General features: G+C 46.2%; 1 protein-coding gene across 1 annotated transcript in view; it reads left to right on the top strand.

Moving 5' to 3' along the window:
* The window catches only part of ARID3B (AT-rich interaction domain 3B), a 56,029-nt gene that overhangs the window by 425 nt on the left and 43,237 nt on the right, over nt 1-12,367 (top strand). The window contains exon 2 of the mRNA XM_027858260.1: nt 3,424-4,038. Coding sequence (XP_027714061.1) covers nt 3,508-4,038 — 531 coding nt within the window. The 5' untranslated portion in view covers nt 3,424-3,507. The remainder of the gene's footprint in view (nt 1-3,423; nt 4,039-12,367) is intronic.

Here is a 12,367-nt window from a genome sequence, read left to right as displayed (position 1 = left end):
GGGAGGGGGACAAAAGAAGTCAGTGGGGAGGGGGCGAGATGGGAAGGGGAGGAGAGGAGTCAATGGGGAGGGGGCGAGTTGAGAGGGGGACAAAAGAAGTGAGTGGGGAGGGGGCGAGATGGGAGGGGGAGGAGAGGAGTCAATGGGGAGGGGGCGAGACGGGAGGGGGACAAAAGAAGTCAGTGGGGAGGGGGCGAGATGGGAGAGCCTGGAAGAAGGGGACAAGAGGAGCCAATGGGGAGGGGAGCTGAGGCAGGCTGGAGGGGTGAGATGTAAATCGAGAGACCTTTAGGTGAGAAGGGGGAGCGTAGGGAGAGTTACTGAAGGAAACCGAGACTGGTAAAAGCGGGGTGGAGGATAAGTCTTGAGAATATGGGGGGGTGTGGGGGGGCCGGGAAGAGGGATAACCCAGGGGTGGCGGGGGCGGGTTAAGGGGGGGGGGGTGGGGGGGGATGTAAATTGTAATTGCCTTAGGGATGAGGGGGAAGATGAGGGGATAAGGAGAGTAAATGGAGAAGGATTCTGAGGGGTTAAAGGGGGAGGCAAGCTGTGAGAGCTTTGTGGTGGTGGTGGGGGGGGTTAGGTGAGTAAATGAGGAGGGTTAAGATAGGTTAAAGCCTCCTTGAAGTGTGGTCTCAGAGACAAGTCTTCCAGGTCAAAACTGTTTCCACTGAAACATTTTAATTTTTAATACAGTGAATATCTGTTGATGTAATCCACATGAACAGTAGATCTTTGGAGGGGATGCTCAATAATTTTTAAGAATGTAAGGGGTCCTAAGACCAAAAAGTTTTAGAACCTCTGGATTAAAGGTTGGTGTGGGGTGGGGGCGGGCAGGTATATTGTATGAGCATTAGGACTGACAGAGGAAGGCAGGAAGAGGAGGAGAGAAAGTGGGGAGGGTTTAGCTTTAACTATGAGGGGGAAGATGGGGAGATGTAGGGTTAAAGGTAGGGGAATGAGAGGTGTTAAATGTGCGGAATCACAGTGGAGTAAAGGTAGGGCTGAGGGAGTCAGAGGCATAGGTACAGGAACCACAGGGGTCCTGAGGTCAGAGTTAAGATGGGGTGAGGGTATTAAAATAGAGGAGGGCTGGAAGAGATGGGCAAGATGTGAGAGGGGGGTTTCCAGAGGCCCTCCAAGGGCTGGGCAGAGAGAGAACAGAAAGTGGCCTAAGATGGGGCCTTCCAAGATTGTGGGTTTGAGGAGATAAGGGAGTAAGAGGCTACAGGTGGAATTGGGTAGTAGGATGTAGGGGAGATATAAATAGGGGTGGTAGTGGGGAGGAGTTAGAGTTACAAAGGGTGGGAAGGGCCTGACTAGGAAGGACAGGGAGGGTGTCTGGTGTGTGTGGGGGGGGGAGTGTGGAGGGATGGGTTGGGGAAATCAGGCTAAATAAAGAATGGAGTAAAAAGATCAGAGTCAGAAATTAGTGTGTATAGGGTAGAAGTTAGGGGTAAGGGGAGATTATGTGAAAATGGGGGTATTTGGTGATAATAGGAATGTATGAAGAGAGTTTTTTTTTTTTTGTTTTTAGAGTAGAATAATTTCCCTAAATACAATCGATACTGTTTTTCTGGCCAGACTGGTTGTTTTCAGTGTGAGGGCTGGTAAAGCCTTCAGGCATCACAAGGCAACTACATTTTTTGTCATGTGGAGTCCCCATCCATGGTCCCATTCTGCAAGGTAGTAGTTGCTAAATCCTTAGTAAGAAGGAATAATTGGGTGGCAAATGAGGGCACTTGCTGCATGGACAATTCACTTGTCATTTTCTGCTGATATTAAAAGGAAATTTGAAGCACTCCAATCCCATATTCCCCCCCCCCCCTTTTTGTTGAAGTTACTTCATTACTGGGCTTTAAATATCTTAAATCCTTTTTGTCTCCCAGATTCTGATGGGAATAGAAAGCCTGTCATTATTTTTTTTAAAGTGAGAAATAAAATGAAAATGATTGTATTTCCTTCTCTTTAAGTAACGTAAGGCAATGACGACAATGAGAAGCCACTTGGAATTTAAATGTTCCCTAGAATGTAAGAAGCAAAGGCACTATTCGTAAAATAAACAGAGAAAATGAGGATTCTTAATCCATCTCTAATCTTTTGCTTAGCTTTAAACATCCCCCTTTTTCACTCTAATCCATGAAGAATGTTCAGTGTCCAAGCAGGCTTCACCGTGAGGGTTGACTTTCTTCCCAAGGTTTTTGGCGATGCTAAAGACTTTTATTCGCCTGTCCAGCCCTCAAACATTAGCACATATCAAGTCACAACCTGTCCTGTGCTAACATACATGTGGAAGCAAGGGTATGCCATAATGGTAACTTTCATTTGCCTGAAATGCACATTTATATGGTCTACTCACTTACCAAGGCTTAGGTGAAGCATTATTTGATCTGAGGCGCATGAGCTTTTGTGTATCACCTCTGTAACCTATACGGTGTTTATTGTGGGGCTTGGCTTGGGGAATGGAGGGCGTGAAAGGGGGTGTGTGTTTGAAGAATGATTTGTAAGAGGAAGAATGCTGTTAAACCTGCCCCAGAAGGCCTCTTTCCTGAAAAGGCCCTTCATTTTTGTGCTGGTCCTGCAGCATCAGAACGGTCATCTTGATTCTCAAAGAGAGGGAATGTGGTGAGGAGTAGCAGTTATGAAAAAAGAGGAAAAATTAGCTCATGCTCTTTATAGCCAATATTGATATTTACTTCAGATTAATTAACTTTACACTCTCCAGAGGAATTTCGTCTCGTTTGTTTTGAATGATAATTGCAATTTGAAGCTCCTGCATGTTCCTTTCATGCTGTTGAAATCGGATTCTTTTTAAGGACTTAGTGTCCACTTAACATTGCTCAGTCCACTGAACATGCAGGCCATCGGATTGTGGCTTAACCCCAAAGAGCAGCTTGCTTGGCTTTCTTTTCCTTCCAAGGGGGGGGGAGAGGGGGGGGGGGAGTGGAATTCTCTCTGCTTCCTATCTATATATGTCCAACTTGGCTGAGACATTCCTAGGGTTCTTTCAATTCTCTCTTCTTCAGTCTGACCCACTCTTGCCTTTATGATTCTGGTTTTAAGAGTCACAGACTTTGTATAATACAGATCTAGGTGCATTCCTGCCATTTAAAAAAAATATTACTATCTGGAAATGTTAAAGGGAAAACAATCAGAACCAGACATTAAGAGAATGGACCCTTTCTAGATTTATTTATTTTTAAATGTTTAGAAGAGAACAACCGCGCTTCCCTGTCACCCATGCTCCCCACCAATTACTGGCATAATCTGAAAGCTCAGCATAAGAAACTGAAAGTCTGCGTTTACATTTAGTGTGAGTTCGGATACCAGATCAGGCTTGGGTTTTCATGGCCCTTTGCCGGAGAAGAGCTGTAAAGGAAAGCCTGTTGGTCCATGTTTTATATGACTGTTTTTCCTTTGTAGCCGTCGTTGGGACCTGAAGGATCCAGCGTGGATCCTGTGTGCCTCCTTGGCAGGGCCCACCTTCCCAGCCATGCCAACAGGCAGATGAGGCTGGAGGCTCTGATGGAGCAGCTGCAGAAGCAGCAGCTGCAGAAGCAGCAGCAGCGGCAGCCAGCTCCCCCACAGATGGATTCCCGGGAAAGGCAGGATCGGCAGATGAGAGAAGCCCAGCTGTTGTGCGCCCAGCAGCTGGCAGCCCAGCAGGTCAGTCTCACCTCCCCATCTACCAAGGCTTCCGGGAGTCCTGCTGTGGGGCCGATGGCCAGAATTCCACCAGCAGCGGCAGCTTCTCAGGTCACAAACTCAGAAGCTGATGAAGACGAGGAAGGGGATGGAGAAGATGCAGAGATCACTGAGCAGGAAGCCCAGCGTTCTTCCAAGTATTTCCACATGCAGAAGATGACTCGTCATGACCCCAGAGCTACCCCCATGTCAAATCCTCCTCCTCTTCCAGCACCAGGGCTGCCAAGGGGGCTGCATATCCAAGAGGACCATGCCAAAGATGCTTTGAAAGCCCCCCCTTCAGTCTCAGCATCTGGCCATCCAAACTGGAACCTGGAGGAGCGACTTAAGCAGGTCAGTGTCTGTTCTGGTGATGCTGTCTATGTGCCTTTATTGAAAGGGGCCTGACATAGATTGAGTAGGGAGCTCCTTTTTAATTTCTTAAATTCAGCCTTGTTTTCAGGTCCAGCTTCTCTCTCTCCTGCCTGCCCCTTTGAAAAAGCAAGAAAAACCAAACCTTTAGTGTCTCTTGAAAGTCAGAAGCAGCAATGCCTGCCATTCCTTCTCTGCCTTAGTGAACAAAAGCCTGGAAGTATGGGGGCTATAAATTCGAATCCCATGTCTGCCACGTACTTCCCTTGTGGCTTCTCTTTTCCCACCTAAAAGGGGATAATGATACGTTCTTGCAAGTTAAGTAACTTGTTAGTGCTTAAGGGAGAGGGGAATGGCATAAGCATTTGTCTAGGGCCTTCAATGTGCCAGGCATTGTGCTAAGCAATTTACAAGTACTATCTCATCGGATCCTCACGACAGCCCTTAGAGGTAGGCACCATTATTATCATTCCCATTTTACAGTTGAGGAAACTGAGGCAGACAGAGGTTAAATGACTTTGCCCAGGGTCACAGGTAGTACGTGTCTGAGGTGGATTTGAAGTTGGGTCTTTCTGACTCTAGGCCCAGTGCTCTACCCACTGTGCCCCCATAGCGATCTCTAACAATGGATTCCACCATGAAACTAGTAACATTAGCCAGGTTTCCTTGTTCTGCTGTATTTTTTTTTTATGCGTACTTCTCGAAGCAAACTCAGAGCTGGAAGGAACCTCAGCAATCATCTAGTCCACCTGTTTTATTTACTTTACAGATGGGGAAACTGAGCCAATGGAGGCTAAATGACTTGCCTGAGGTCACATAGTAGGAATCAGAGGCAGGATTGGAACCCAGGTCCCTTGATTCCAGAGCCCTGGCTCTTTCTGCTGTACCACAATGGCCATGTCAGATTAAGTCACATGTTGATGTTTTTATATTAATAGGGAAGGACATGTCTTTGTGCGGGCGCAGGGATGGAGCAGAAGGTTTCATAAAGTTGGATCCGTGAATCACAAGCTGTTCTAGACTTGGAGCTGACTTACTTTTCTGACCCAACATTTCTGTCCTCGTCTGTAGGATAATAGAGCTGGGGGTCTTCTAGTCCATCACCCTCATTTTTCAGGTGGTGAAGTGGGGGCCTGGAGAAGTGATGGGACCAATCCAAGGTTACACAGCTTGTAACGGCAAAGTGGAGATTCACACCTAGGACTGAGAAGTCCAGAGCCAGCATTCTTAACACAGCACCTGCTGGGCCAGAATTTCCTCACTTTCCCCCGCACACCATGTCAGTGAAATAAGGAAGGAGCTGAGGTGCAGAGAGGCCAGCCCTCAAATCACTAAGTGATTCAGTAGCAGAACTGGGACCAGGGCCAAGGAGTCTCAGCTCCCACAACAGCACCTTGGCCGCAAAGCCAGACCTTCCCAGTTGATTTAAATGTGATTTAGCACTCCATGCTTGTGAATTGCTAGCAGACCCTCCATTACCAAGTGGTTGGCAGAGTGCCATGTTGAGTCAGCATGAAAGAGGGATCCCTGACAGCAGTGGAAGGGGGAGGGGGGAGTTCAGGAGGCGGCGGGGTCTTGGCGGCCAGCCAGCCTCTGCGCACGAGTCCTTATTCCTCGAAAGTGAAGCCGTGTGTGAGGAGTGGAGCTTCCCATCTCTGCCTGCCTGCCTGTCTGGCTTCAGGAAACCAGACAGGTGTCGAGGTCAGGCCACTGGAGTTTTAGAAAAAGCCTCTTCAAAAGTAACTTGTATTGGCATGGAAGAATTAACCAGGTGCCCTTGAGACAGGGCACACAGTGGCCTGCTCCTGGGTGGAAGACTATTGGCGTAGACGTTCTTTAGGCTTAGTCGAGATGTTCTTTGAACGTTGGACCACTTTTCTAATTAGACATCCCAAGGGGTTGAGTTCCTTAGACTAAACCTCTCCCTTCCCTGGATTTGGACAGAAGGAGTAGAATCAGGGAACAACAGTCTTACCCTGACCGGTTTTACTTATGACTGAATTACCGACTTTGAAAAACTCTGTTTTCACGTCCATTCTCCTTCTCATTTCTGATGATCTGAATAAAATTGATTAGCACTGATGCTGTCACTTGTACCCTGCCAGGAGTAAAGTGAGTGTTGGGGGGTGCGTAGTAGTTAGGGGGTGTTTAGATAAGAGAAGTGTTTCTCGTGTGGACCATACAGAAAAAAACCACAAAGCTTGTTCTAAAGTTGCTTCATGAAGGTCGCAGTCTTTTCTCCAGTGTTGTTAATAATATGTTGGTGGTTGCATAAAATTTGGGGGGGGAGGTGGGGGGTGTAGCTGTTTGACCCTGCCATCTCTGAACTTGTTTCCTCTTTGTACACTGGGGAGAGCAATGGCTAGGTTACCTACCATACATACAAGATTGTTTGGCAACTCAAATAAAATGATGTGTGGAAAATGACGGGAAGCTTTTAAAATCCTAGATAAATGTCAGTTATGATGTTCGTGTTGTTATTTCCTGGCTTTTAGCCAGGATGGTTTTTCCAAATCTAGCTCACTTTGTGGAATGTCAGCCTAATTTCTGTTTCAGGCAGGAGGACAAACATTATGAAATTGACTTTTGTTTAAAAAACATTCAGAACGATCTGCTTGACAAGTTGCTTGTGTCTGGAACGTTGGATTATTTGGTAAACAAACAGACATACCTGAAAAAACATTTTGAAAAGCAAGGTGCCTGCCATTCACCACTGAAAAAAATCATTTGGAAAGATTTTAGGGCTGTAGAGAAGGTGATTGAAAGCACCCGCTGTAGAATGTGGGCAGTCATACTTACTTTTTTCAAGTTTTCTATTCTTCTAGACTCCTGGAAAACATTTGCTTCTCCAGAGTTGGGTATTTTTAGGGTATGAGTGTGTAGAGCAGTGGCGGGGATGGGGATGGGGAATGGTGGTTGTTGTTTTGTTATTCCCAATAGCAGAGTGATAGGAAGATGGATGACACCATTGAGCCTGGCTTGCTGAACCCCATCGGGCTTGGATAGCTGAGTAAATAATTGTAAAAACCGGGCAACGGAGACAAAGGCCCTGAGCTGATTTGGACAACCAGAGGGGAAAACCTTGTCAACACACAGCAACCGGGAGGTGTGAACCATTTGGAAAGAGGTTTCAGGCTTCATTGTGTAGAGTGGAAAGGCATACATGAGTCCTGGTTACCACTAAGGCATTTACCATCATAGCGGCCAAAGTGGAAAGATCTGAGGTGCCTCATAAAAGAACATAAGAGAAATAAGATCTTCATATTAAATGCAGCAACTGAAGCCCTGTGTGAGTGAGCGTGTCTGTGTCTAGTGTTCTGCACACTTGGGCAGTCCTTTTGGTTAGTGGGAGTGGGGAGCAGACAGTGGCAGATACTGATGGCTGACTGCTTGTACTAGTTAGCATTCACCACTAGAACTTCCGTTCTGAAGGGGGAAGACTATTCCTAAATGGCAAGTATGGAGAGGAATGGGAGAGGGGGAAAGGGAGCCTCCAGGGTGGGGCTTCTGATGATGCCCCATTTCTGGGCCAGAACTCCCCGATCCTTTAATCAGCCCCAAAGTGAAATTACCCTCAAGGGGCCAGCTAGTCATTGTGAAGGGGAGAAGAGCAGATCAGAGAGTAAACTTTTTTTTTTTTTTTACAATATTTTGGAGATTTGTGGTTGCTTGTCTTTTATGTATGATGGCTAATAGTTTATAAAAACAGTCGTGGCCGGATAAGCTTCCTACGAGCACTGGCCCCATCAGAGGCTGCTTTGGGATATCAGCATTCTGCCTTGCCTCTTTTGCTTTTTAATCAGAGCTTTTGCTTCTAGGGCGTGGATCTCAGGAACAATTTGAAAAATTGGATAGGCTTGTCCTTTATTACTGCTATTGTTTACTCTCATTGAATTCAGTATGTCCCTTTGCAGCTTTCTAAGTGAACAAGTGACTAGAAGAAATGTTGAGATGTCGTATTGGGTCAATAGAAGATGATACTATATTGGGTCAAGCCGGTGGTCTTCCCATCCCAGTGTTTTGTCTTTGATAATGTCACCAGAGGGATGGTTTGGGAAAGAGTGTGGTTGCCCTGTTTTTGTGTCAACCTGTATATGATCCAACTTTCTCCTGATGGAGTACACCTAGAAAGGTGAGCCTCTCCATCCTTAGAACCCACGTAATTACCTTGACCAAGTCATGCCACCTCTGTGAGCCTCAATTTTCTCATCTGTAAGAAGGAGATTGGACCAGATGTTCACTAAGGCCTTTCTACTTCTAGAGCCTTAACCCCTTGAAATCTGGCTTCTATCCTGGGCCACTGTCGAAAAGGTCACCGGTGTCACCACTTTACTTCTCATCATTGGCTTTTTTCAGTCCTCATCCACCACCTTTTCTGATCCCATTTGACACCTGTGACCATGCCTTTCTCTTGGATCCTGTTTTCTTTCATATGATCCAGAGTACCCCTAGCCTGTCCTCTTGGCTGTCTGCTCATTCCTTACTCTCATTTCTTGGTTCATTGAGTCCTTCCTACTGTCCAGGTATGGGTGTTCCCAATCCTTGTCCTATGCCATCTTTTCTGTTTTCTCTGTCCTCTGCTGTGGTAATTGAATTCCTTCATATGGGACCTCTATTCAAAAGAAGTCAGTCTCTTCTTGAGATCTGGTCCTGCATCTCCAGCTAAATGCTGAGATCCTGCTGTACTTCAAACTCAACACTCTTGTACGCCATCTGTACAAGTTAAACACAGAGAAGAGTGGCAAGGACGTTTGGTGGAGATGCCTCGTTTAGGCTGTTGGCACTCGGCAGACGCAGCTTTAAGAATCATCTGCATAGAGGTGGGAGTTAAAGCCCAGAGAGTCGGTGAGATTGCCCAGAAAGCTAAGTACAACGGAGGGGAGGAGGTGTGGGGAGGTGCAGAGAGAGCCTGCCTGGAGGAGCTCTTACCTTCATGCGCTGGGGGGGGGGTGGGGGGGGACAGCGAGGGACACAAAGGAGGACTTAGACTGAACCTTACCAGAGGTAAAAGAACTAGGAGAAAGGGATGTCTCTGAAATTAAGGGAAAAGAGAGTAGAGAATGTCCGTAGTTGGCCTGCTACTAACTGTTGTACAGAACTCTAACCTAGATCTCCTGACTATGAAGGAAAGAGGCTTAGCCCTGAAAACAGGCTGTTGGATTAGTTGATTGGTTTTCCATTGGTTATTGGTCAAGGGGGAATTGGTGACCTTTGAGAGCAGCTTTAGAGAAGCAGTAAGAAAGGAAGCGGGATTGCAAAGAATTGGAGATAGCCAGTAATTGTAGTGGATCTTTCATTTGTAAAGCTGTTACATTTTTGGCCTGTCTTATTTCTAGATAACAGGTTTCATGTTATACACTGGTAGGTTGTGTCAAATGGTAGAAAGAGCATTGTATTTAGAGTCAAAGGATTTGGGTTTGAATCCCAGATCTGCTGTTTTCTACCATTGTGACCTTAAGCAAGTGCCTTCTGCATGTCTTAGTTCCCTCATTTATAAAATCAGATCGATGGACTGTCTCTTGAAGATGTCTTTCAGTGACAATCCTGTGTGTGCTTCCACTCACTGAGTCAAGTAGTGCTTCCTTTTATTGGCCCTAAAACTATTTTTCCAAGCAATGCATTCATTTTGTTGTGGAATCTTGGAATTTCATGGGCAGAGTCCCCTGAGTTTAGCCATGCATGTCGTAATTTTCTAAGCTATCTTTTCAGGACTGATAAATAATTGAACTCACTCTTCAAACTGATTTGAAAATACACCTTTCTATTTTTTATAACTCCTCTGCTAGGCCTGTGGTTTATTTGGTACAAGGAATTCTGATGAGGAAGCTCCCCCTGCCAAGCCTGGTTTCCACTGCTGTGCCACTTGTCCAGAGCCCTGAGAGGTGCAGTGACTTACTTAGGGTTGCCCAGCCAGGGTATGTCAAAGGTGGGGCTTAGCCCTGGTCATCCTGACTTTAAGGACAGTTCTTAAGCCAGTAAACTGCTGCCTCTCCCTCTCTTCCCATCCTTCCCTCTGTTGCTCACTCATCCCCTTCTTCCTCCCTCTCCCTCCCCATCCACACCTTTAAAAAGTTTTATTGATGCTTTCGCAGAAATCAGTTGTTTCTGGAAAAAGCCCTGCTTCCACTCCCACACACACAGTTCAAACCTTCCCTTGTAACAAAGAAAATTAGTTACAGACCAACAGCACGGTGACCATGTGTGCCACCGTGTGCCTCATTATGCCGATAGTCTCCCTTCTCTCTGTCAAGAGGAAGTCAGTGTGTGTCAAGATCAATACGGGTTCTTCTGTTATTCAGAGTTCAGCTTACTTTTAGTGGCTGATTTGATTTATGTGGTTGTAGTCACTGTGTAAATGGCCCTTATTTCCTTTCTTTGTGCTTCATCAGTTCTTACAAATCTCATGTTTCTCAGAATTTTTCATGTTTATCACTTATAACCTCACAGTAATACATTATTTATAGTCACATACATCCAGCCATTCTTCAAATAAAAAGAAGTTAAAAACCTTTGTTTTTGCATCCCTTCCATTTTCCCTTCTACCCAGAAAGCTACCCCTCATAACAGAGAAGGGGGTCTAGGCTGGGGGGTGTGGGACAGGGTGCGTAGTTGAGCAAAACTGTCCACCAAGTCTGACGGCACAGGCAGCTGTCCAAATGCCAGGTGTGGAACAGAAGAAAGTGCCTTTTAGCATCTCTTCTTTACATCGTTGCCACTGTGGTTATTAGTTTTGTTTCTGTTATTTCATACTTTATCAGTTCATGTGAGTCATCTCATGCTTTTCTCAATTCTTCATATTCATCATTTCTTAATATACAGTAAATATTCCATTACATTCACGTACTGCCTTTTGTTTAGTTGGTTCCTAGTCCACAGATGTTTACTTTGTTGTGTTCTTTTGCTACCGCAGAAAAGAGCTACTGTTGATTTAGACGGGACCTTTCTGTCTTGGACCCCCTGGGGATATGTGCCTAGCAGAAGGTTCTCTGGGGCAAGGGATATGGACATTTCATTAGTTTCTTAGCATCATTCCAAATTGCTTTCCAGAATAGTTGGCTGCTTCGTAATTCCACCAACAGTGTGTTAGTGCTCCTGTCTTTCTGCAGCCCCTCCAACCCTGACTGTTTTGTTACCTTTGCTAACTTACCATTGGGCGGGGAAACCAGTCAGTGTGAGCACTTTGAGTAAAAATCACCATCAGAACTTAGGTAGATTGCCCAGCTCCCACGTCCTTCCTCCATCAAAAACATGAAACTTGTAGCAGACCAAATAATGATCAAGAAATCCAATGAGAAGTCCCTAGTAAGGGGTTCATTCCATCTCCAAACTGTACAAAAGGTCAGCAGATGCCTGTGAGTGTTCAGCCGGGCCAGCATAGGTAAGCAAACCAGCAGCCTCTCAGCTTCTCCTGAGATGGACCAGAGACACATACGCCCTGCAAGGCTTCTGGCTCTGCAGCACCAAGAGTGAATAGCTCCCTCAGGGAAGCCCTGGGAGGGTTAGAAGAGCCCCAGTGGGGGCCTTGGAAACCAGGAGAGCCATAGTGACCATTGGAGCAGGGCACCACTTTGACATGGACAGACTAGGACAGCGGGGGTGGGGGTAGGAGGTCCCTACCTTTCTAAGGCCCAGTGCTCAGAACTTCAGAGATCCAGGGGTGGGGCCTAACCTCAAAAGCTACAGGGCAGCTCAGGGACCCCCTGGGGCAAGGCTGCTCAGCAGGAGCTACGATGGCCCCAGCACAAAGCCCCAGTTCTGCAGTTAAAGCCAGAGACAGTAATAAACCAGAGAAGAGACCGACCAGCAACAGTAATTATTGTAGATCTAGAGTTGGCTCATAATCCAGGCTAGAAAGAGACAGTAACTTTGTGACAGCGTAAGCCAAGACTCAAAGGAAAACGTGCCTTTTAGGCAGCACAGTGAATTGAGCGCCAGGCCTGAGTCAGGAGGACCTGTAGACTTCCTTGGCTTCCTTCAAGTCCCAGCTCAACTTCCACCCTCTACGAGAATCCCTTCCTGATCCCCGTCATTGTTAGCCCCTTCCCTCTGTCTGTTATTTCCATTTTACCATGTATGTGTCTTGTCTATACATAGTTATTTTCATGTTGTCTCCCTCATTAGATGATGAGCCCCTGAGAGGAGCAAATGTTGTTTGCCAGAGCTTAGCACAGTGCCTGGCATATAATAGGTGCTTAATAAATGCTGAGTGACTAACTGGCCAATCAGCTGAACTTCTTATCTGAAACAGAGGAAGAAAACATACACACTGTTTGGTCTAGAAAGAGATCAGATTCCAAAAGCCTAATAAGGA

Source organism: Vombatus ursinus, unplaced genomic scaffold, assembly GCF_900497805.2.
Source record: "Vombatus ursinus unplaced genomic scaffold, bare-nosed wombat genome assembly UNPS02012811.1, whole genome shotgun sequence".
Lineage (NCBI taxonomy): Eukaryota > Metazoa > Chordata > Mammalia > Diprotodontia > Vombatidae > Vombatus > Vombatus ursinus.
This window is presented reverse-complemented; position numbering and strand designations above follow the sequence as displayed.